The sequence below is a fragment of the Leopardus geoffroyi genome, chromosome D4 (assembly GCF_018350155.1).
Source record: "Leopardus geoffroyi isolate Oge1 chromosome D4, O.geoffroyi_Oge1_pat1.0, whole genome shotgun sequence".
Taxonomy (NCBI): Eukaryota; Metazoa; Chordata; class Mammalia; order Carnivora; family Felidae; genus Leopardus; species Leopardus geoffroyi.
In genome coordinates, this window is record NC_059342.1 from 94,399,075 (window position 1) to 94,417,587 (window position 18,513).

General features: G+C 49.7%; 1 protein-coding gene across 20 annotated transcripts in view; it reads left to right on the forward strand.

The window, feature by feature from the left end:
* CACNA1B (calcium voltage-gated channel subunit alpha1 B) overlaps positions 1 to 18,513 on the forward strand; it is a 193,118-nt gene that overhangs the window by 157,819 nt on the left and 16,786 nt on the right. For 18 of the 20 annotated variants that reach the window (XM_045470208.1, XM_045470226.1, XM_045470212.1 and 15 more), the window contains 6 exons: positions 1,151 to 1,267; positions 1,664 to 1,729; positions 3,081 to 3,172; positions 5,611 to 5,755; positions 11,544 to 11,671; positions 17,482 to 17,578. In XM_045470208.1, coding sequence (XP_045326164.1) covers positions 1,151 to 1,267; positions 1,664 to 1,729; positions 3,081 to 3,172; positions 5,611 to 5,755; positions 11,544 to 11,671; positions 17,482 to 17,578 — 645 coding nt within the window. Of the gene's footprint in view, positions 1 to 1,150; positions 1,268 to 1,663; positions 1,730 to 3,080; positions 3,173 to 5,610; positions 5,756 to 11,543; positions 11,672 to 15,826; positions 15,924 to 17,481; positions 17,579 to 18,513 lie in introns of all 20 variants that reach the window. The other 2 variants (XM_045470209.1, XM_045470217.1) reach the window with 1 other exon arrangement.

An 18,513-nucleotide genomic window follows, 5' to 3' on the forward strand; every position in this document is an offset into this window, starting at 1 on the left:
GAGAGACTGGTCCCTCCACTGAATGCCTCATCCCAGCCAAGACCAGATGGGCAGTCCTGGAGGGAGGGCACCGCAGTCCTGGAGGGAGGGCACCCAGCTCTCCCCAGGCTCCCAGTGCCTCCTGCACGTGCTCCTCTGCTGCTGCTCTCATTCAACATGCTGTGTTCTCTTTTCTCTTCATTTGACCACTGAATCTGGTGATACGATGTGTCTAAGCCTGAGCTGCTTGCATATGTTAGAACACTCAAGTGGCAGGAAGCTGCTCTCAGGCTGTGGGTGGGCACCTGTTTTCTAAGCAGACAGAGGGTGGGAAGCGGCCTGGGTCTACAAGCACCCCCATCTCGTGGATACCACCCAGAGCCGTGCTCCCTGAAAGGGAGGTGCCAGTAATTCGAGGTGCCCCTGGGCCAGGGTGGAAGCCTCACTCCCAGGTAATCTGTGGAGTCCAGAGATAGTTGTTTCTTTTTGCGCTTGATTTTGAACCCCTTGGATGAGGGAGCAGTGCTAGTTACCCTGGGATCTCTGGAGCTGAGACCATTTGTGGATTTTGGAAGTGGCTTCCGTGGTGTGAGCAGAGTCACCGACACGCCTCCTGTGGTGACTTGTCTGTAGGCGCCCAGAGCAGCCCCAGGGGGAGTGCTTGCCCCTCTGCCAGGTCCCGGGGCTTCACTGACTGTGTGGAGAAGGGAAGGGCCCTGCCACCAAGCCTGGGGTGGGGCCCTTCAGAGGCTCTCAGCGGAGAAGCAGTTCCGCCCAGCGCTCAGACGGCTCGGCTGTGTCCTGCAAGAGGTGGTCGGTGTTAGAGGCCCAGCCACAGTTGGTCTCCTGGTTCCATCTGGCAGCAAGGAGCTACTTCTGAGAACTTTTCTCTCTGTCCCTCCTTGTCGGGTCCAGGGGAGCCTAGAGTGGTGGGGTTTCTTTGATTTGCTGCATGAGAAGTGGTTTGCAACGACAAGCTTTACTTCTGGAAGGTTTTCCGGTGGCCAATGGCTGCTTATACTGTAGAGCAGTGACTTTTTGTTCAGCCTCTCTCTGTATCCACTTTTCTTCAGACCACAGCAAGTCAGGGAGAGGTGGGTGGGGACCGACGTGCCTGCGCTTGCAGGAAGCTGGTTTCCGCAGGTTAGAGAACAGCCTCTCTTCCCTGCAGAACAACTTCATCAACCTCAGCTTCCTACGCCTCTTCCGTGCTGCCCGGCTCATCAAGCTGCTCCGCCAAGGCTACACCATCCGCATCCTGCTGTGGACCTTCGTCCAGTCCTTCAAGGTGAAGCCCAGGCACGGCCAAGTGCCCTGACCCTTCCCTTTGTCATGCACAGTGGTGTGGCCACCCCCTCTCTTGCCACCAGAGCAGCCCCCCTCTTGGAGGCTCCTTGTCAGCACCTGTTTTCCTATGGTAGTTTATAAATACATTTTAAGTTATCCAGAGAGAATCTTGATAATGCTCACTGACTCTGAGATAAGCTTTATGACCGATTATAGATGAAGAAACTGAGGTGGTCGCCTGGTAGAGGGGCTTCATGGTCAGTGGGGGTGGATCTGTGGTAGCTGAGGTCTGAGTGGCTCCAGAGACCCGGCCACCATCCACTCCGCAGACGAGGCCCAAGCAAGGTGGCCGTTGGGCCCTCCCTGGAGCTGCTCCGTTTCCTGCGTGTCTCCACAGGCCCTGCCTTACGTGTGTCTGCTCATCGCCATGCTTTTCTTCATCTATGCCATCATTGGCATGCAGGTGGGTGTGCCTGCCAGGATGGGGTGCATGAGGGGTTGCTGTGCCCTGGAGCAGAAGGGCACTCATCACAGTCATCAAATGATAACAATGACAAATTGACACTTAGTGATGATTTCTGCGAGCCAGGTATTAGTCTAAGCACTTCATGAACTTAATTCTCAGAAGGGCTGTTCTATCAATAAAGGACACAGAGGTTGGGCACCAAGAGGTTGGATCTGTTGTCCAGAGTGGGGGTAGTAGCTGTGGGAAGATGCACTGCTGTGCTCCTGAGTGGAACCCCACTGAGCCATTGATGGGCAGGTTTGATTGGGTGCTGGACCCCCGTGGTAGTGGAGCATTGGCACATCTTCCTGGTGCTGAGTGGCCTGCAGAGCAGCAGCTGGCCATTTGGATAGTCCAGAGAGTTGCCCTGATCCTTTAGAGGAAATTGCATATTACAGAAGAAAAAAGTCAGCAGGATCACATCAGATCGCTATACTGTCCAATTCAGCGTGGATCATTTAGATTGCTTTTATTTTGCCAAAGAACCCTTTGTCAGCTATTTGGAAAAACATTAAAAGACACAAAGCAATGTTCCAGTTTTAAGCCTTTTGACATCTGGCCTCTTTCCAACAGTAGGGTGGGAGACGGGCCCAAATGTTCATGTGTAGTGGGAGAAGCCACTGTCTTAAAGGCTAGCTGAAAACTAATTTTTAAACTCTGTTTCAAGGATTAAAAAGTTCTCCCATTTTAAAATGTGCTGAGATCTGATGCTATTTAAAACAAATCTGTATCTTTTCCTGCTTTGGTCTGTGGATGTACAAACCATAAATGTCATTGAGCTTTGTTTTTGGTGAATATGTGATAGTTCATAAATTTTTCAGCCAGATTCCAGATTTTAAGCCAAGTACAATTACTGACCTGTTTGCATTTCTAACCCTGAAATGATATCAATTAAAATGCATAAAAAGCCCATTGTGATATTTGCATAGAAATTTAAAAAGAAACTTTCAAGTAATCTCATAGCTATTACCAATATAATTACTGCTTCAGAATCATTGACGAGAGAGTCAACTTTCAAATGCTTACAGCCCATGTCAACTCAGCTCCAGGTCCCACTTTTACTAGGCATGCACACTTGCATCTGTGGACTTGCTGAGCTGTGGGACATTGACATATTTGGCCTTGGAGAGGTTTCCTCTGCCCTAGAAATGCACAGACACCATCAGAGCTGGAAGCCCTGTTTCCTGCAGCCCCTGCAGTAGTGGTGGTAGCTAAGGGCAGTGTCCTGTGCCTTATGGGTCTTCTTCTGCCTGGCCACAGCTCCTGATGACCCAACAGTATCAGCCTGTGGCCTTCTTTTTTGTTTCAGGTATTTGGAAATATTGCCCTGGATGATGACACCAGCATCAACCGGCACAACAACTTTCGAACATTTTTACAAGCCTTGATGCTGTTGTTCAGGTGTGTTGTTTGGGAAGTCAGCCCACGCTCAGAGGCCTCTCCACCCAGGATGCACAGGGTGTGTGCTGACCCACGGGGCTACCCGGCTTGTGCTGGCCTCCCCTCAATGGACCTTTCCAGCTTCTCCCCTCTTTTCGTTGTCCTTTCCTAAGGGTTCCTGGGCTTCAGTCAGCCTGAGCCCCGTGTTAGTCTTACCTCCACCACCTCGTCTCTGATCCCTGACAGCAACCAAAACGCCTCTAGCAAGGCTGCAGCTGAGAATCTGGGAGGACAGAAGGTGCCCAGCAAGGCCTTTTTTTGGTGTGCCGGCCATAAGCTTTCCGTCTGTTGGCCTTGTTGATTATAGTGATCTGTGGGATCAGGGGGAAGCAGAGCAGTGGGAACCCCTCTTGATACAGTATGTGCTACTCAGTGACCCAAGGAACTCAGCTGGCCAGAACTGCTGGTCTGAGTGCACCTCCACCTGCGCCCATGGCTCACAGGACTGCAATTCTCTAGGCCCCAAGTCAAGTGCCAGGGTGGACTCTTGAGGGCACAGAGCTTGTTTTTGGCCAGAGCTCCCCCCCACCCCGCAAAGGTGTGCTTGGGAGCGCTTGGTGCCAGCTGCTGTTCTTAGGCACAGCACACCCTCTGTGGATTGGAGGCTGTTGACCATGCTGGTTTGAGGGCTGAGGGGAGAGGGCTGAATGTGTCTCCTTGCCTCCAGAGTCTCTTCCATTTAACCAAGCCCACCACCGTGACCCTGGGAGCGAAGGAAGGAGCTCTTTGTAGTGGCTAGAGGAGGAGGGGTGCTGACATCATTCCCTGCCTGGTGCCCCTTCATAAGGTGTCCACACTGGTGTTTATGTATGTAAATGCATCAGGCTGCTGTGAGGCCTATGCTGGGGATGCCCAACACCACTAACCCCGGGCAGTGCACTCTGGGGCATGGGGAAGTTCTTGTCTGGAGGGAGATCAGAGCCAGGTCTGCTTTGCTGAGCTGCCTGGAGGGAGTGGTCTGACTCTTGTTTTTTATATCAGACGGACAAGTGTCCTTAGGCCTACGCTTTCCCCAAATAGAATCATTTCTCTGGATTTTAGCTATTATGTTAATTTTATCTCTTCATTTATTAATGTCCTGCCTTTGCTGCAAGAGTTGAGGCAGGCCTGTGAAACCAGCCTTAGTTTTAAGTTTTTGTTCTCTGAGATCTCTTTTCCTCCCTGATCTCTATGTCACACGTGTACACCAGTGTCAGCCAGGCCTGGCACAGGGCAACTGCTCTGCAGGAAAAGGCCCCTGCCCCTAGCCATTGTCAATGAGGAGTGGGCTCTACTTGTGCCCACAACTGGCCATAGAAGCACACCAAATTAGGGAGACTCAGGCCTCTGGTCTGCCTGTAAGTCTCGTGCACATCCTGCCCTTGTGCTGGCTGCATATCCAGGGACAAAAGTCCAGGAAGAAGGGTTCTCCAGGGTGGCCACTGAGGTTGGGGGTTGTTCTTGGTGTGTTCAGGAAACAGCAGAGGCTGATGTGGCTGGAGTGGACTGAACAGGGACCACTGGGAAAGAACAGGCAGCAGGTGACACCGAGCTGTGGGAAGTTGAGTGTGAATTTTGGCTTTTGCAGCGAGACAGAGGTTGGTTGAGAGAAGGGACCTGATCTCACCTGTGTTTAGTGGGCCCACTGGGCTGTTGTGTGGGGAGGATCCATTAGGAAGCTGTTGCAGCAGATCAGGGGAGGTGATTGTTGCTTAGCCCAGGGTGGTGAGAAGTGGTAAGATTCTGGCTGTTTTTTCAGAGTAGATGAGGTGATGAATAGAGTGTGGTGAGCAAGAGAGGAGGCAAGGATGGCTGCGGCATTTTTGTCTTAAGAAACTGGAGGGATGGAGTCACCATTTTTTGAATCAAGGAAGGCTGGGTGGAGGGGTGGGGGAGAGACCAGGAAGGCTGGTGGGCTCTGTTGGCTTTGAGGTGGCAGAGGTCCGTGAAGGGGCGCTCACCATGGTGCTGAATTTTGGTGCAGTGCCTTATTTTCAGTAAATAGTTCTTTCTGAGTTAATGATCAGTCCTAATGCCAGAGGATTCTTTATAAGAAGCATGCATCTCTTGGGGTGCCTGGGTGGCTCAGTCATTTAAGAGTCCCACTTGGCTCAGGTCATGATCTCGCGGCTCGTGGGTTCAAGCTCTGTGTTGACAGCTCAGAGCCTGGAGCCTGTTTGGATTCTATGTCTCCCTCTCTCTCTGCCCCTCCCCTGCTCATGCTCTGTCTCTGCCTCAAAAATAAATAAACATTAAAAAAAAAAAAGCAGGTGTTTTTTACCCATACCTTACACGTGAGCAGGTTCTCTGCGGGAGGGAACCCAGAGAAGGTGTGCACTTGAACCAGCTCTTCTGAGATCCCTTCCCAGGCTGGTCCAGGCCTTCCTTTATGGGCCTCATAGCTCTGCCATTCTTCTCAGGAGTGCCACTGGGGAGGCCTGGCACGAGATCATGCTGTCTTGTCTCAGCAACCAGGCCTGTGATGAGCACGCCAATGCCAATGAGTGTGGGAGCGACTTTGCCTACTTTTACTTCGTCTCCTTCATCTTCCTTTGCTCCTTTCTGGTAAGTCCTGGTCACTGTGCCCATGTGTCCACCTGTCTCAGTCCATCCTGGGTCCCCCTACATCTGTGACTGATCCCCGATACTGATTCATGTCGCATTACAGGCTGATTCCATGTTGATGGTCCTGTATCCCCCGAACTGATGACCTCATTAACCCTAAAAGGACCCACCCTGTGATGAGCTCCTGTGGGCCTTGCCTTTCCTTCTTAAAAAGGGTTTAAATTTTCCATGGGACAGTTGTCCCTTAGTCTTTAGCCTCTGCCATGGTGCTGGGATACAAAGAAGCATCACTCCAGCCATTGTGCCTGGGGCTGATGAGCCTCAGGAAACTGGTGGTTGGAGAGGTCAGTGGACTAGGTCCTAGGAGTGTGGATTTTATTCCAAGTCATCAGACACCGCTGGGAAACTTTGAGCTGGGGCATGACACGATCTGCATGATGTTTTAAAATCTTGCTCTGGCTCTGGCTTCTGGTCAGGAGAGGCTGAAGAGTGGTCAGGGAGATTATTGGAGATAATAGTGCCTAGAGAAGTGTGGGGATGAAGGGAGTTGAGGTGCATTTTAAAGGTAGAGCCAACATGACTGATGATTAAACACAGGCGTGAGAGAAGAAAAGAGAGAAAGTGTTGCCTGTGGTTTGCTGGGGTGGTGGAGAAACAAGCCCTGTGTGCTGCCAGTGGGGATGTGAGGTGGTGCAGCTGCTGTGGAGAACAGTAGGGTGGTTCTTCAGTAAAGTGAAAATAGAAACACAGTATGATTCAGCAGTTCTGCTTCCGGGTGTATGCCAGAATTGAAGGCAGGAACTTGAATAAATATTTGTACGCATACGTTCATAGCAGCATTATTCACAACAGCAAGAAGGTAAAAGCAATCAAAGTGTCCAGCAGCAAATGATTGGTAAACAACATGTGACGTGAATGTACAGGGAATATCATTTAACCTTCTAAAGAGAGGCAGTTCTGACATAAACTACAATATGAATGAACTGTGAAGTCATTATGCTAAGTGAAATAAACCAGTGAGAAAAGAAAAACACTGTATGGTTTCACCTTTGAGGTCCCCCGAACAGTGAAGTTTTAGAGACGAGGACAGGATGGTGGGTGCCAGGGGCTAGAGGAGGGGATGGGAGTTAGGGTTTAATCAGGACAGAGTTTCGGTTGGGGAAGATATAAGAGTTCTGGGGCTGGACGGTGGGAATGGTTGCACAACAGTGTGAATGTGCTTGATGCCATTGAACTGCACACTTGCGGGTGTTTAAATTGATAAGCTTTTTGTTATGCATATTTTATCACAATTTTTTAAAATGATATTAAGAAAGACTTAACCTAAATCCTATTCAAACTCTTTGAAAAAATAGAAGAGGAAACACTTCCTAACACATCCTGTGATGTTGGCATTACCCTGATACCAACACTGGGAAAGATGCCCCAACAAAAGAAAACTACAGACCCAATATCCCTGATAAATAGACAGTAAGAATCTTGAATAAACTAGTTCCAACAACACGTTAAAAGGATTCTATACCATGATCAAATGGATTTATTCCAGGAATGCAAGGATGCATTTTCAACAAATGAAAATCAACCTATGTGATGAGGAAAAAACCCACCTGATTATCTCAAGAGATGCAAAAAAAAAAAAAAGCATGTGACAAAATTCAATATCCTTTCATGATAGAAACACTTATAACATGATGAAGAACATTTATGAAAAATGTATAGCTAAGATGTATTCAGTGGTGAAAGACTGAAAACTTTTCCCCAAATACCAGGAACAAGACAAGGATGCCCAATTTTATCGCTTCTATTCAATTCAACATTGTGCTGGAAGGCCTAGCTAGAGCAGTTGGGCCAGAAAAAGAAACAAAAGGCATTCAGATGGGAAAGGAAAAGGTAGAGCTATCTCTAGTTAAAGATGATGTTATTGTATATATAGGACATCCCAAAGAATACACACATGTGCACGTGTGTGTGCGCGTGCACCACACACACACACACACACACACACACACACACAGTACTAAAACGAATAATTGAGTTAAAGTGTCAGGGTACAAAATCAACACACAAAAATCAGTTATGTTTCTATGCAACAGCAATAAACAACCTGAAAATGGGGCACCCAGTTGGTGAGCATCCGACTTCGGCTCAGGTCATGATCTCGCAGTTTGTGGGTTTGAGCCCCGTGTTGGGCTCCCTGCTGTCAGCACGGAGCCCACTTCAGATCTTCTCTCTCTCTCTCTCTGCCCCTGCTGTGTTTGTGTGCGCATGCTCTCTCTCTCTCAAAAATAAGTAAACATTAAAAAAAAAAAAAACAACACAACAACCTGAAAAGGAAACTAAAGAAATAATTCCATTTCCAGTAGCATCCAAAGGGACAAGATATCTGGGAACCAATAAATACCCATGGAAATGAAACACTTGTACATTGTGAACTGCAAAATATTACTAAAATAAGTTAAAGATGACCTAATTCAATGAAAGGACATGCATGCCCATGGATCAGAAGACTTAATATTAGTAAGGTGGCAGTATCCCCAAAAAGTGAGCTCCACATTCAGTGTGATCCTTGTCAGAGCTCTAATGGCCTTTCTGCAGAAATGGAAAAGCTTATCCTCAAACTCCTTTGGAATGGCAGGCAACTCCAATTAACAAAGAAGATCTTGAAACTTAAAGACCAAGTGAGAGGACTCATATTTCCCTATTTCATAACTTACTACTATAAAGCTATCATAAATCAAAACAATGTGGCTGAATACACACTTTTCCAAAGAAGACATACAGATGGCCTACAGGTACATGAAAAGGTGCTCAACATCACTCATCATCAGGAAAATGCAAATCAAAACCACAGTGACCTATCATGTCACACCTTTAGAATGGCCTATCATGAAAAAGACAAGAGATAGCAAGCGTTGGGAAAGATGTGGAGAAAAAAGAACCCCCGTCTAGTATTGGTAGGAATGTAAACTGGTGTAGCCACTATGGAAAACAGTATAGAGGTTCCTCAAAAAATTGAAAATAGAATTAAAATATGGCCCAGCAATCCCGTTTCTGGGTATATATCCAAAGGAAATGAAGACGGGATATTGAAGAGAAATATGCACGTCCGTGTTCATTGAAGCATTACTAACAGTAGGCAAGATACGGAAACAACCTAAGTGTTCATCAACAGATGAATGGATAAAGAAGATATGATACACCACACACACACACACACACACACACACACACACACACACTGGAGTATTATTCAGCCATTGAAAAGAAGGAAATCTTATCATTTGTGACAACATGGATGGATCTTGAGGGCATTATGCTAGTTGAAATAAGCCAGACAGAAAAAGACAAATACTGCATGGTGTCACTTGTATGTGGAATTTTTTTTTTTTGTTAAGTCAAATCCATAGAAACAGTAGAAAAGTTGTTGCCAGGGACTAGGGGGTTGGGGAAATAGGGAGAGGTTGGTAAAAGAGTACAAACGTTCATCTATAATATGAATAAAACCTGATGACATGATATCAAACATGGTGACTAGAGTGGATAACACTGTATTGTATAATTGAAATTTTCTTTTTTTTTTAATTTAAAAAAAAATTTTTTTTTTCAACGTTTATTTATTTTTGGGACAGAGAGAGACAGAGCATGAACGGGGGAGGGGCAGAGAGAGAGGGAGACACAGAATCGGAAACAGGCTCCAGGCTCTGAGCCATCAGCCCAGAGCCCGACGCGGGGCTCGAACTCACGGACCGCGAGATCGCGACCTGGCTGAAGTCGGACGCTTAACCGACTGCGCCACCCAGGCGCCCCGATATAATTGAAATTTTCTAAGAGGGTAGAACTTAAATGTTCTACCAAAAAAAAAAATGTGATCTATATGTTAATTAACTAGACGGTAAGAATGCTATATATATCAGATTGACACAGTATACTTTAAATATCTTATAATTATGTCAGTTATATATATCTCAATAAAGTTGGTGGTGGGAGGGGGACACTGTGGTATTGGTATAGCCCAGTGAGGTGGGGTTGAGATTTCTGAAGTAAGTCCAACTATGTATGGACAATTGATTTTTGACAAGGATGCCAAGACTGTTCAGTATGGAAAGAATAGCTTTTTAAGAAATGGTGAAGGAGGTGTCTGAATGGCTAAGTCAGTTAAGCCTCCGCTCTTAATTTCATCTCAGGTTATGTTCTCAGGGTTGTGAGATCAAGCCCTGTGTTTGGCTCCACACTGGGTGTGGAGTCTGCTTAAGATCTCTTTGTCTGCTTCTACTTCTTTCACTCTCTCTGTCTTAAAAAAAAATGATGAGGAGACAACTGGGTATCCACATGCAAAAAAGTAAAGATGAACCTCTATCTCACCACATACATATAACTGAACTCAGGATTGCGGAAAGACTTAAATATAAGAACTAAAACTATAAAACTCTTAAAAGAAAGCATAGAGGGCAGATCCTCATGATCTCTGATTTGGCAAAGGATTCCTAGATTTGACCCCAAAATCACAAGTAACAAAAGGAAAAATAAATTGGACTGTGCAAAATTAAAAACTTTTGTGCATCAAGAGGGATTATAAAAAATGTGAAAATACACTCTAAAGAATGGGAGAAAATATTTACAAATCACATATTTTATAAGGGGATAATATTGAAAACACATAAAGAACTCTTAGTACTCAACTAAAAAAGGCAACCATACAAAAAATGGACAAAGAATCAGAATAGACATTTTTGCAAAGAAGATGTATAAAATGGCCAAGAAGCACATGAAGATATTCAACATCTTTGGTCATTACGGAAACTCATATCAAAACCACACACTCCCTTCACACTCATCAGAATGGCAATAATAATAATTTTTTAATGGAAAATAACAAACATTGGCAAGGACTTGGAGAAATAGTAATGTTGTACATTGTGATAGGAATGTAAAATGCAGCATCTTCTGTGGAAAACAGTTTGGCCAAAAGGTGGAAAGAATCCAGATGTCCGTCAGTTGATGAATGGGTAAACAAATTGTGGTATATACCTACTATGGAATATTATTCAGCCTTAAAAAGCAGTGAAGTTCTGACACATGTTAAAATATGAATGAACTTCACAAAGTTATGCTAAGTGAAAGAAGCCAGGCACAAAAGATCCTATGTTGTATGATTCCTTTTATATGAAATATCCCAAATAGACAAGCCTCTAGATAGAGAACAGAGATTGGTGATTGCTGGGGAAGGGGAGGAGGAAGGAATAAGGGAGCGATTACTTAAGGTACAAGGTATTTTTCTGGGGTGATAGAGAAATTTTAAAACTACAGAGGTGGTTGTTACACAATATTGTAAATACATTAAATGACACTGAATTGTATACTTCAAAATGATTAATTGTATGTTATGTGAATTTCAACTCAATTTAAAAAAAAAAAAAAAAGCTGAGCTTTCAGCCTCTAGAGTCCAAAGTACTGACTCCGAAGTCACTGCTGTCCTTGAAGCCTAGCTAAGAGGAGAAGAAGATGGGGATGGGAGTTTGTGGATATGAATTAGGGTTGGGAAGCAGAAGCAGAGAGCAGGAGAGGTTAGGGGGAGCCTGTGGGATCTAGGACCTTGGGGGAGCGGGCCACCGCCTGTGGGTGGTGGTGGCAGTGGTGGTGTGGCAGAGGCCTAGGGGCTGGCTGGGTTAGAGTGGCTTCTGCTGCTGTGATGACTTCACATACAGAATTTGGCCAGAGGGTAAGAGCTGGGATAGAGGGCAGGCTGAAGTCTCTTTATGTCACCCCTTTTCTCCTTCCTGTCCTACAGATGTTGAACCTCTTTGTGGCCGTGATCATGGACAATTTTGAGTACCTTACACGGGACTCTTCCATCTTAGGGCCTCACCATCTGGACGAGTTCATCCGGGTCTGGGCTGAGTACGACCCGGCCGCGTGGTGAGTGGCCCCCATGCTCTGTGGTCCTCAGGGCGGTCCATGCCACGGATCTTGGGACAGGGCTGGGTGGCTTCAGATCTGTGTCATGTGAGCGTCCCCCTCAGGTTTTGGTTGGGCCCACATGGTGGGGGGGGGGGGCGGTGCCGGGTCTCCTGTAGGTGGCACTCTCCTTCTCACTGCAACAGTGCTTTTACACCATTCCCTGGGCTGAGAAATGCTGTCTGAGACCCTCAGCCTAGCCCTTAGGAGGTTCCAGGGGGTCTGTGAGTCTCAGGGCTCTTGCTGAATGGGAGTGTACTGTTTCCACACAGGTCTGTTACATGAGGGTCGTAGAGGGCTCAAGGGAGAGGGTGTGGACACAGCAGGAGGGCTGTCTGTTGGGGCCTCACCATCCTCATGAAGCTTGGGGGACTTCATGGCAGAAATAACATTCTCCCTGATTGGCTCAGGCTTCTCCCTCTCTGCCATCTCCTTTGGGAGCAGGAGCCAACATGCATCTCTGTGTCCCCAGCCCAGGCTAAAAATAGTGGGTGCTTGGTGAACTTTTACTGAAATTAAAGGAGCTCTACCAGGAGGGGTCTAGAATGTGTAAGACCCTTTGGTCATGTTGGGAAAGGTTTACTGTATTGCATAAGTGAGGGGTGATTTGTTTCTAGACAGAGCAAGTGTGTCATGAGGGGACTGGCTTGGGTTAGAAGATTGTTCCATGATTCATGGGAGGGTCCTGCACACCCAGGACATACTTTTCATCCTTGGGGCTAGCAAAGCAGCATGGACTCACCATCTGCCCATTTGTCTGTTCCTTCATCACTTGCTCATTCACTTGCTTATTCATTCTTTTCACTCTCCCAAGTGGATACTTGAGTAGTTATTCAGGGCATGCTCTCTGCAAGGCTGAACACAGGACATGGAGGGGCCAAGAGACCTGGCTGCTGGGTAAGGCGCAGGCCTGCTCAGTGTCCTCCTTGCTCGTGGTGAGCACTCAGCAGACATGAACGTGAATGAATAATGCATCAGTAACTGGGCGGGTGTCCGTCCCTTCCCTGCTCTAAGGGAGCAAGAAGACTTTGAAGGTGGGGTGTAGCCTCTTCCTGCCTCCTCTCTCTAAGGCCCCCCAGCCTGCCCATGTCCCTCTCACACAGCTGTGTTTGGTCACCCCTTGTGTGGAAGAGGCCTGGAGAAGATGGTCAGTGTCCTCATGGCGAGGACTTCCTGCTCGCAGAGTGCCTGAGGTTCTACCTGTTTTTCTGTCAACTGAAGCTCAGCATGAGGAGTGCTCCAGAGCTCTCTGACCCCTTAAGCTCCTGAAGGCCTGGGAGCTTGGCTGGGGTCCCCAACCCCCCTCTCATCCAGCCTTGCTGGAGCCCCTACCCTTTCATGTGAGGATCCAGAAAGGTGCTGCGTGAGACCCTTCCCAAGCTGGGCAAACCCTGGAGCCACTGGCTACACCAGCAACCTTAGGGCACTTCCAGGCCTATAGTGTCTCTGGGTATTTTTCACCATAGTGAAAAACTTACAATTTTCACACAGTGCAGAACAAGTGTGGCTCTTATTTATGTTTCATGGTGTAGGTGACCATTTTTGTGGTTGGAGAGTCCTGTCATTTTGCTGATGCACCAGCACAATGGCCCTGCAGTACTCAGTATCATTCTGGCGTCCATAGGCTCAGAGGGTAGGCATGGGTTCTCTAGTCAGGAGAGCCCAGTCAAGTCAGAGGGCTGAAGAGACTCCAAGTAAGGCAGGCTTGAGGCTCATTCTAGGAAGTTCATCTGGACTGTGGTCTAAAGGCATGCTACTGTTTCTGGGCACGCTGTTTGTAGAGATGGTGTGGCAGAGAAACAGAGATGCTGTATGGGATGTGACTTGGACGAAGGGACAAAGGCAGGTCAGTGCGGGCCTGTGAGAGGGGAGGACTTCCCCCAAATATTTATGAACTATAGACCTAGGACTTCCCCTCCTCCAGCCACAGGTGGAGCAGAATTAGGACATACAGGAAATGGACTTGGGCCAGACCGTGGCTTTGCAGTGGTGCACTGGGGGGCTCGGACTGTTTTCCAAATCCAGAGTTCTTGAAAGTAGGGCCTCTTTAAGGGAGATTGGGAACATAGTAAAGAAAGTGCTTATGGAAGAGTAGACAGCAGATACAAGCTCACCCCAGGGGTGGCATCTGGGAAGTAGCACACAAGACCGCGGTCCACAAGTAGCACAGATGTGAGTCACAACTAACACTCAGACTTGTTGCTCCCACCTGTGGCCTGGGCTGAAAACAACTTGCCTCCAGATGGCAGGGGACAGGGGAAGGCCCAGCAGAGGCAGCTGAGTGGATGGAGTCTGAACCCACATCCTTGGTAGGACAGAGGGTGGTTTGAACCTTTCACTAGCTTCCCTGGCAGATGCAAGGATGTGGTCATCTTTGTATCCCAGGTGGCCACTCTGGAGAGACTTAGAAATAACACAACTTTGTGAAATTTCCCAAGCTGTTATATGGTGTGTATGTGTGTGTTTGCACCTGTGTGGCTATGTGAGTGTGTGCACAAGTGTATACATGTGTGCATGGGTGTGTTTGTGTGTATGTGTACAGGTCTGTGCACACATGTAGCACGTGTGTATGCATGTATGCAGCAGACATGTGTGCTCGCGTGCACATGGTTTGTGTGTATGTGTGCAAGCATGCACATGTGTGATTGTGTGCAAGTGTGTGAACGCAGCGCATGTTTGTGCGTACGTGTGTGTGGACATGGGTGCACATGGGCATATATGTTTGTGTGTGTGCATGTGTATGAATGCACGTGTGCGTGGGCATATACGTGCACATGTGCGTGCGCACACATGCTGTGGAGAGATGAAGAAGGCATGGGGTTGTTGCTTTCTGATGCCGCCTTCTCGAACCATTCTCTATGTTGCTTCTGCCTTGCTTGGTGGTGAAGTGTAGAGACTCAAAAGGGGAATCCCAGTCACACGTTCTGTGAGCAGTCTGTCACTTCATCTCGATGTTTGTCCATCTGCCCAGTCAACATTCCTGAGCATCCGCCGTGTGCTGGGGACTGGGGGCCTGTAGGTGAAGCAAGTGTGTGCTCTCAGGACATCGAGCCCAGTGGGACTGTGGGAAAACAGAGGAGTCATAGTGTGAGGCCGGGGGGGTATTCGAGGAGGGAGAGACTCCGTGTGGCTGGTGACTCAGAGGAGGTAGCATCTGAGCCAAACTTAAGAGGGCAGAAAGGATTGAGCTCTAGAGACGGGGGTAGGGGCAGGGGTGAAGGGAAGGGGGTCTGTGTCTGATGGAGAAGAGAGCGCATTGCAAAGGGGCTGGAAGTGGGGCTTGGACAAGTTGAGAAGGCCTTGAAATTTGGGATACACAAGTAGCTTTGACTTTGTTTTGTAGGCAGTGAGGACAGTTTTTGAGTTGGAGTGACAGTATTATGCCCCTGCTTTACATCTGGTGTCATCTGAGGGGTTCGATGGCGGAAGAGAGAAGATGAGCCAAAGAACAGGCTGTGAATTGGGTTGGGTGATTATTGGGGCTGGGGGCTTTGCTGTGCTTCCAGCCCCTTTGTGGCTGGTCCTTTGGGTCCAGTGGAATTAGAAGCACCTTGGGTGAGGCCAGAGTGGGGCTTCTTCCTTCTTTCCGCTTTTCCAGAAGTCATTTGGAGCTGATTGGACTGAGGAGGTTCACAGTACAGGAAAGAGAAACATTGGTGTTGGCCGGGGTGCCCACCCTGGGACAAGGGAGTCTTTAGCTGGACCACCACATTCCAGGAGATTCAGGAGGCAGGGACAGTCAGGAGAACCAGGCACGGGGTTGCAGGCACTCAGGGAGCAAGAGGAGGGGCTGCCAGAGCGGGTGGGTGAACAAGGCCCCGCGAGAGATGGACCAGCGGTTTTGGTGTGTGCACGGTGGGGGCTTGGGACAGGGGCCGGCACTTGTTCTGTATGGTGTGTCTCCTGCCTACATCAGGCTCTGGAAATTGTGTTGGGATTGCCAAGCCTCCCAGGCTCTCCAAGCCCCAGGATTCCCTTCAGGGAGCTGCCTGTCCAGCCGCCTGGCTCCTCCTCCACGACTGTGCAAGGACACATCTTCCTGTCGCAGGCTGGGCGGGCGGGCGGGACGGGCTCATCGTGCCTCGGTTGCCATAACCTGTGACATTTCCTTTCCAGTTGCCGGATTCATTATAAGGATATGTACAGTTTGTTGCGTTGTATTGCGCCACCCGTTGGCTTAGGGAAGAACTGCCCTCGTAGGTTGGCCTACAAGGTTTGCAACTTCAGAGCCTCCATCCGACATACTCTTCCCTGCCCGAAATGCAAACACAGCACACACTCCCTGCCTGGTTTGGGAATGACGACACCTCACCTCTCTTTCCTGTCCTGCCCTGCCCCGCACTCCAACCTCCTGGACGCTTTGGTCCCTCATCTAATCTCCCGACCCCTCCAGCTGGCTGGGGAGAGGCAGCCTTCTGAGGCAGCGCACACAAAGCTTTCTGGCTGGGCCTTGAGGGCAGGGGTCGGCTACTGGGTGGGAGCCGGGGGCCAGGCCCTGCCTGTGCCAAGGAAGCAGCGGTCTTACCCGGCTTTGCCTCCAGGCTCTCAAGTGGGTGCTAATGGTCAGACAGGCCCGAGGCCAAGGGCCCCAGAGGAGGGGAGCAGGGGTACCAGCAGACCAGGAGCAGCTGCCCCTCCCAGTCTGAAGAGCCCAACAGCCCAGGGATTTCTGGTCCCTGGGGGAGGAGAGGACAGAGGCAGTGGAGGCCCAAAGGCAGGCCCTCCTGCTTCACCTCTGGATTGATTCACTCAGCCAAGGCTGGGAACCCTGGGAGGAGGGCCAGGCCCTGGGGCAGACACGCCTGCCAGGAAAAGTGGCCCCTTTTCTCTCTTGGGTGACCTGAACCCGACTGCGTCTCTGGGACCCCAAGCAGGTCCCACAGGCGGGTATCCCCAGGGTTGATGGGGACAGGCCTGGTGGCCTGTCTACCTTGGGAAGGCATAGTCAGCCCCCAGATACCTCCCTGGATCTGGAGACTTATCCCATTAGTTGGCCCCAGCCCTGTTCCTGGCGTGCTGTCAGGAGGGTGCAAGAGTGGCCCCAAGCCACATCCCACCCCAGCTGCCCACCACGCCCCTGCCCCCTACCCCCACCCTCACCCCCCCGCAATCTCCCATTTCCTGCCCAGCCCTGACTCCCAGCAGCAGCCCTGCCCTGGGCGGCCTCGGGCGTCTCTGGGCTTGGAGCAGGACTCACCCTTCAAGTTTGTCTCTAGAGCCTCGGGACTCCTTGCAGAACAGCGTGGCTCTCGCTCTAGTTTTCTGACTTGTTTTAGATTTTTCTCCACTTTTTTAGCCTCTAGGCTAACTTTGAAGCAAATTGAGCATTAAGGAAAGCTGATATTTCTGCCGTGGTTCTTAGGCCGGCCTCATCGGTCATGTAATTCTGTCTACCAGCTCTCCCGGCATGGTGAAACAGCTCTTTTCTGATTTGGCATTATCTGTGGTTTCTAAAAGTGTAAAATCAGAAGTTGACAACCCAAAGCCGCCCCGATGCAGCCCTTCCTCATCCCTCCATGTTCATTAGCTCAGACGTCACCCCTGCCCGCTGCCCTGCGTGGGGCTGGAGTGTGGAGGTGAGGCTGGGGGGGGCAAGGAGGGGATCGAGTCAAGCAGAAAAGTCCCTCATTTTACGTATTTTGACTTTGGCATTTAATCTGACGCTGGTTAACTGGATCTGTTTTCTTGTCTGCTTCCTCCCCCCGCCCCCTCTTGCCGCACCCCTCCTGTGGACCCCACTCTGCCTCTGCCTCTCTGGGCCGGGTCTCCAGTGGGCGCATCAGTTACAATGACATGTTTGAGATGCTGAAACACATGTCCCCGCCCCTGGGGCTGGGGAAGAAATGCCCTGCTCGAGTTGCATACAAGGTAGACCCCGACCCTGCACCCTGGAGGCTGGCTGTGCTGGGGCTGGTCTCCCGTCTCCTCTCGGGCTTGTCCGTCTGTCTGCTGCTCTGCTGTCTCACTGTTTCTTCCTTTTCTCTGCTCCAACCATCTCCTCTACCTTCCTGGACAGAGGGACACAGATGCCATGATGGTACACCCAGCCCTTGTCCCTACAGGTCTGCCCCCTCTGAGAGCCCCCCGAAGGGCTCAGGAACCAGAGCCCTCCACCTGCCTTTTTCCCTTTCCTTCTCTTTCCTGGGAATTAGGAGACAGACCAGCTTTTTGACGGAAGCTGTTTTTGCTCTGGGCTCAGGACCGCACTCAGCTCCAGTGGAATTAACCAGCCCTCGGGGTCTGACCCTGGTGGAATAGGGGCGTGAAGGGCCTCTGGGACACCTGAGGAACCCACTCCCAGCTCAGCACATGCAGAATTTCCCCAGGCCTGGGCTATTGTCAGCCTGGGGAGGAAGCATCTCCAGGGGTTTGTAGGTTTCACAGTGGGAAGGAGGCACTGTGGTATTAGGAAGGAAAGGGTGCCAGGGAGAGACGTCCTTCTGTCATTCCTGGGGCTTCAGAGGGCTGCAGCAGAGTAAGGACAGTTTCAGGGGCCCAGGTAGTCCCATGCCCCTCTCCCAGGAGGCTGAGTTGCAAAGAAGGGGTAAACTGAGGGACACCTCCAGGCTTCCCTCCTGGGGGGCAAGCAAGTCACATAGCCCAGCCCCAAGCCTGCTCCCACTTGCCCATGTGCCCTCAGTCACCCCCCACCCTTGGTGTAAGCACCTTCCATCCCTCCAGCACCCCCACCCCCACCCCTCCTGCTGTCCCCAGTGCTCCCAGAAAACAGAGCCGGCCCCAGGTTCTACTGCTCCACCAGCATGTGTCCAGAGCCTCCCTGTCACCACCCTCTCTCTGAGCAA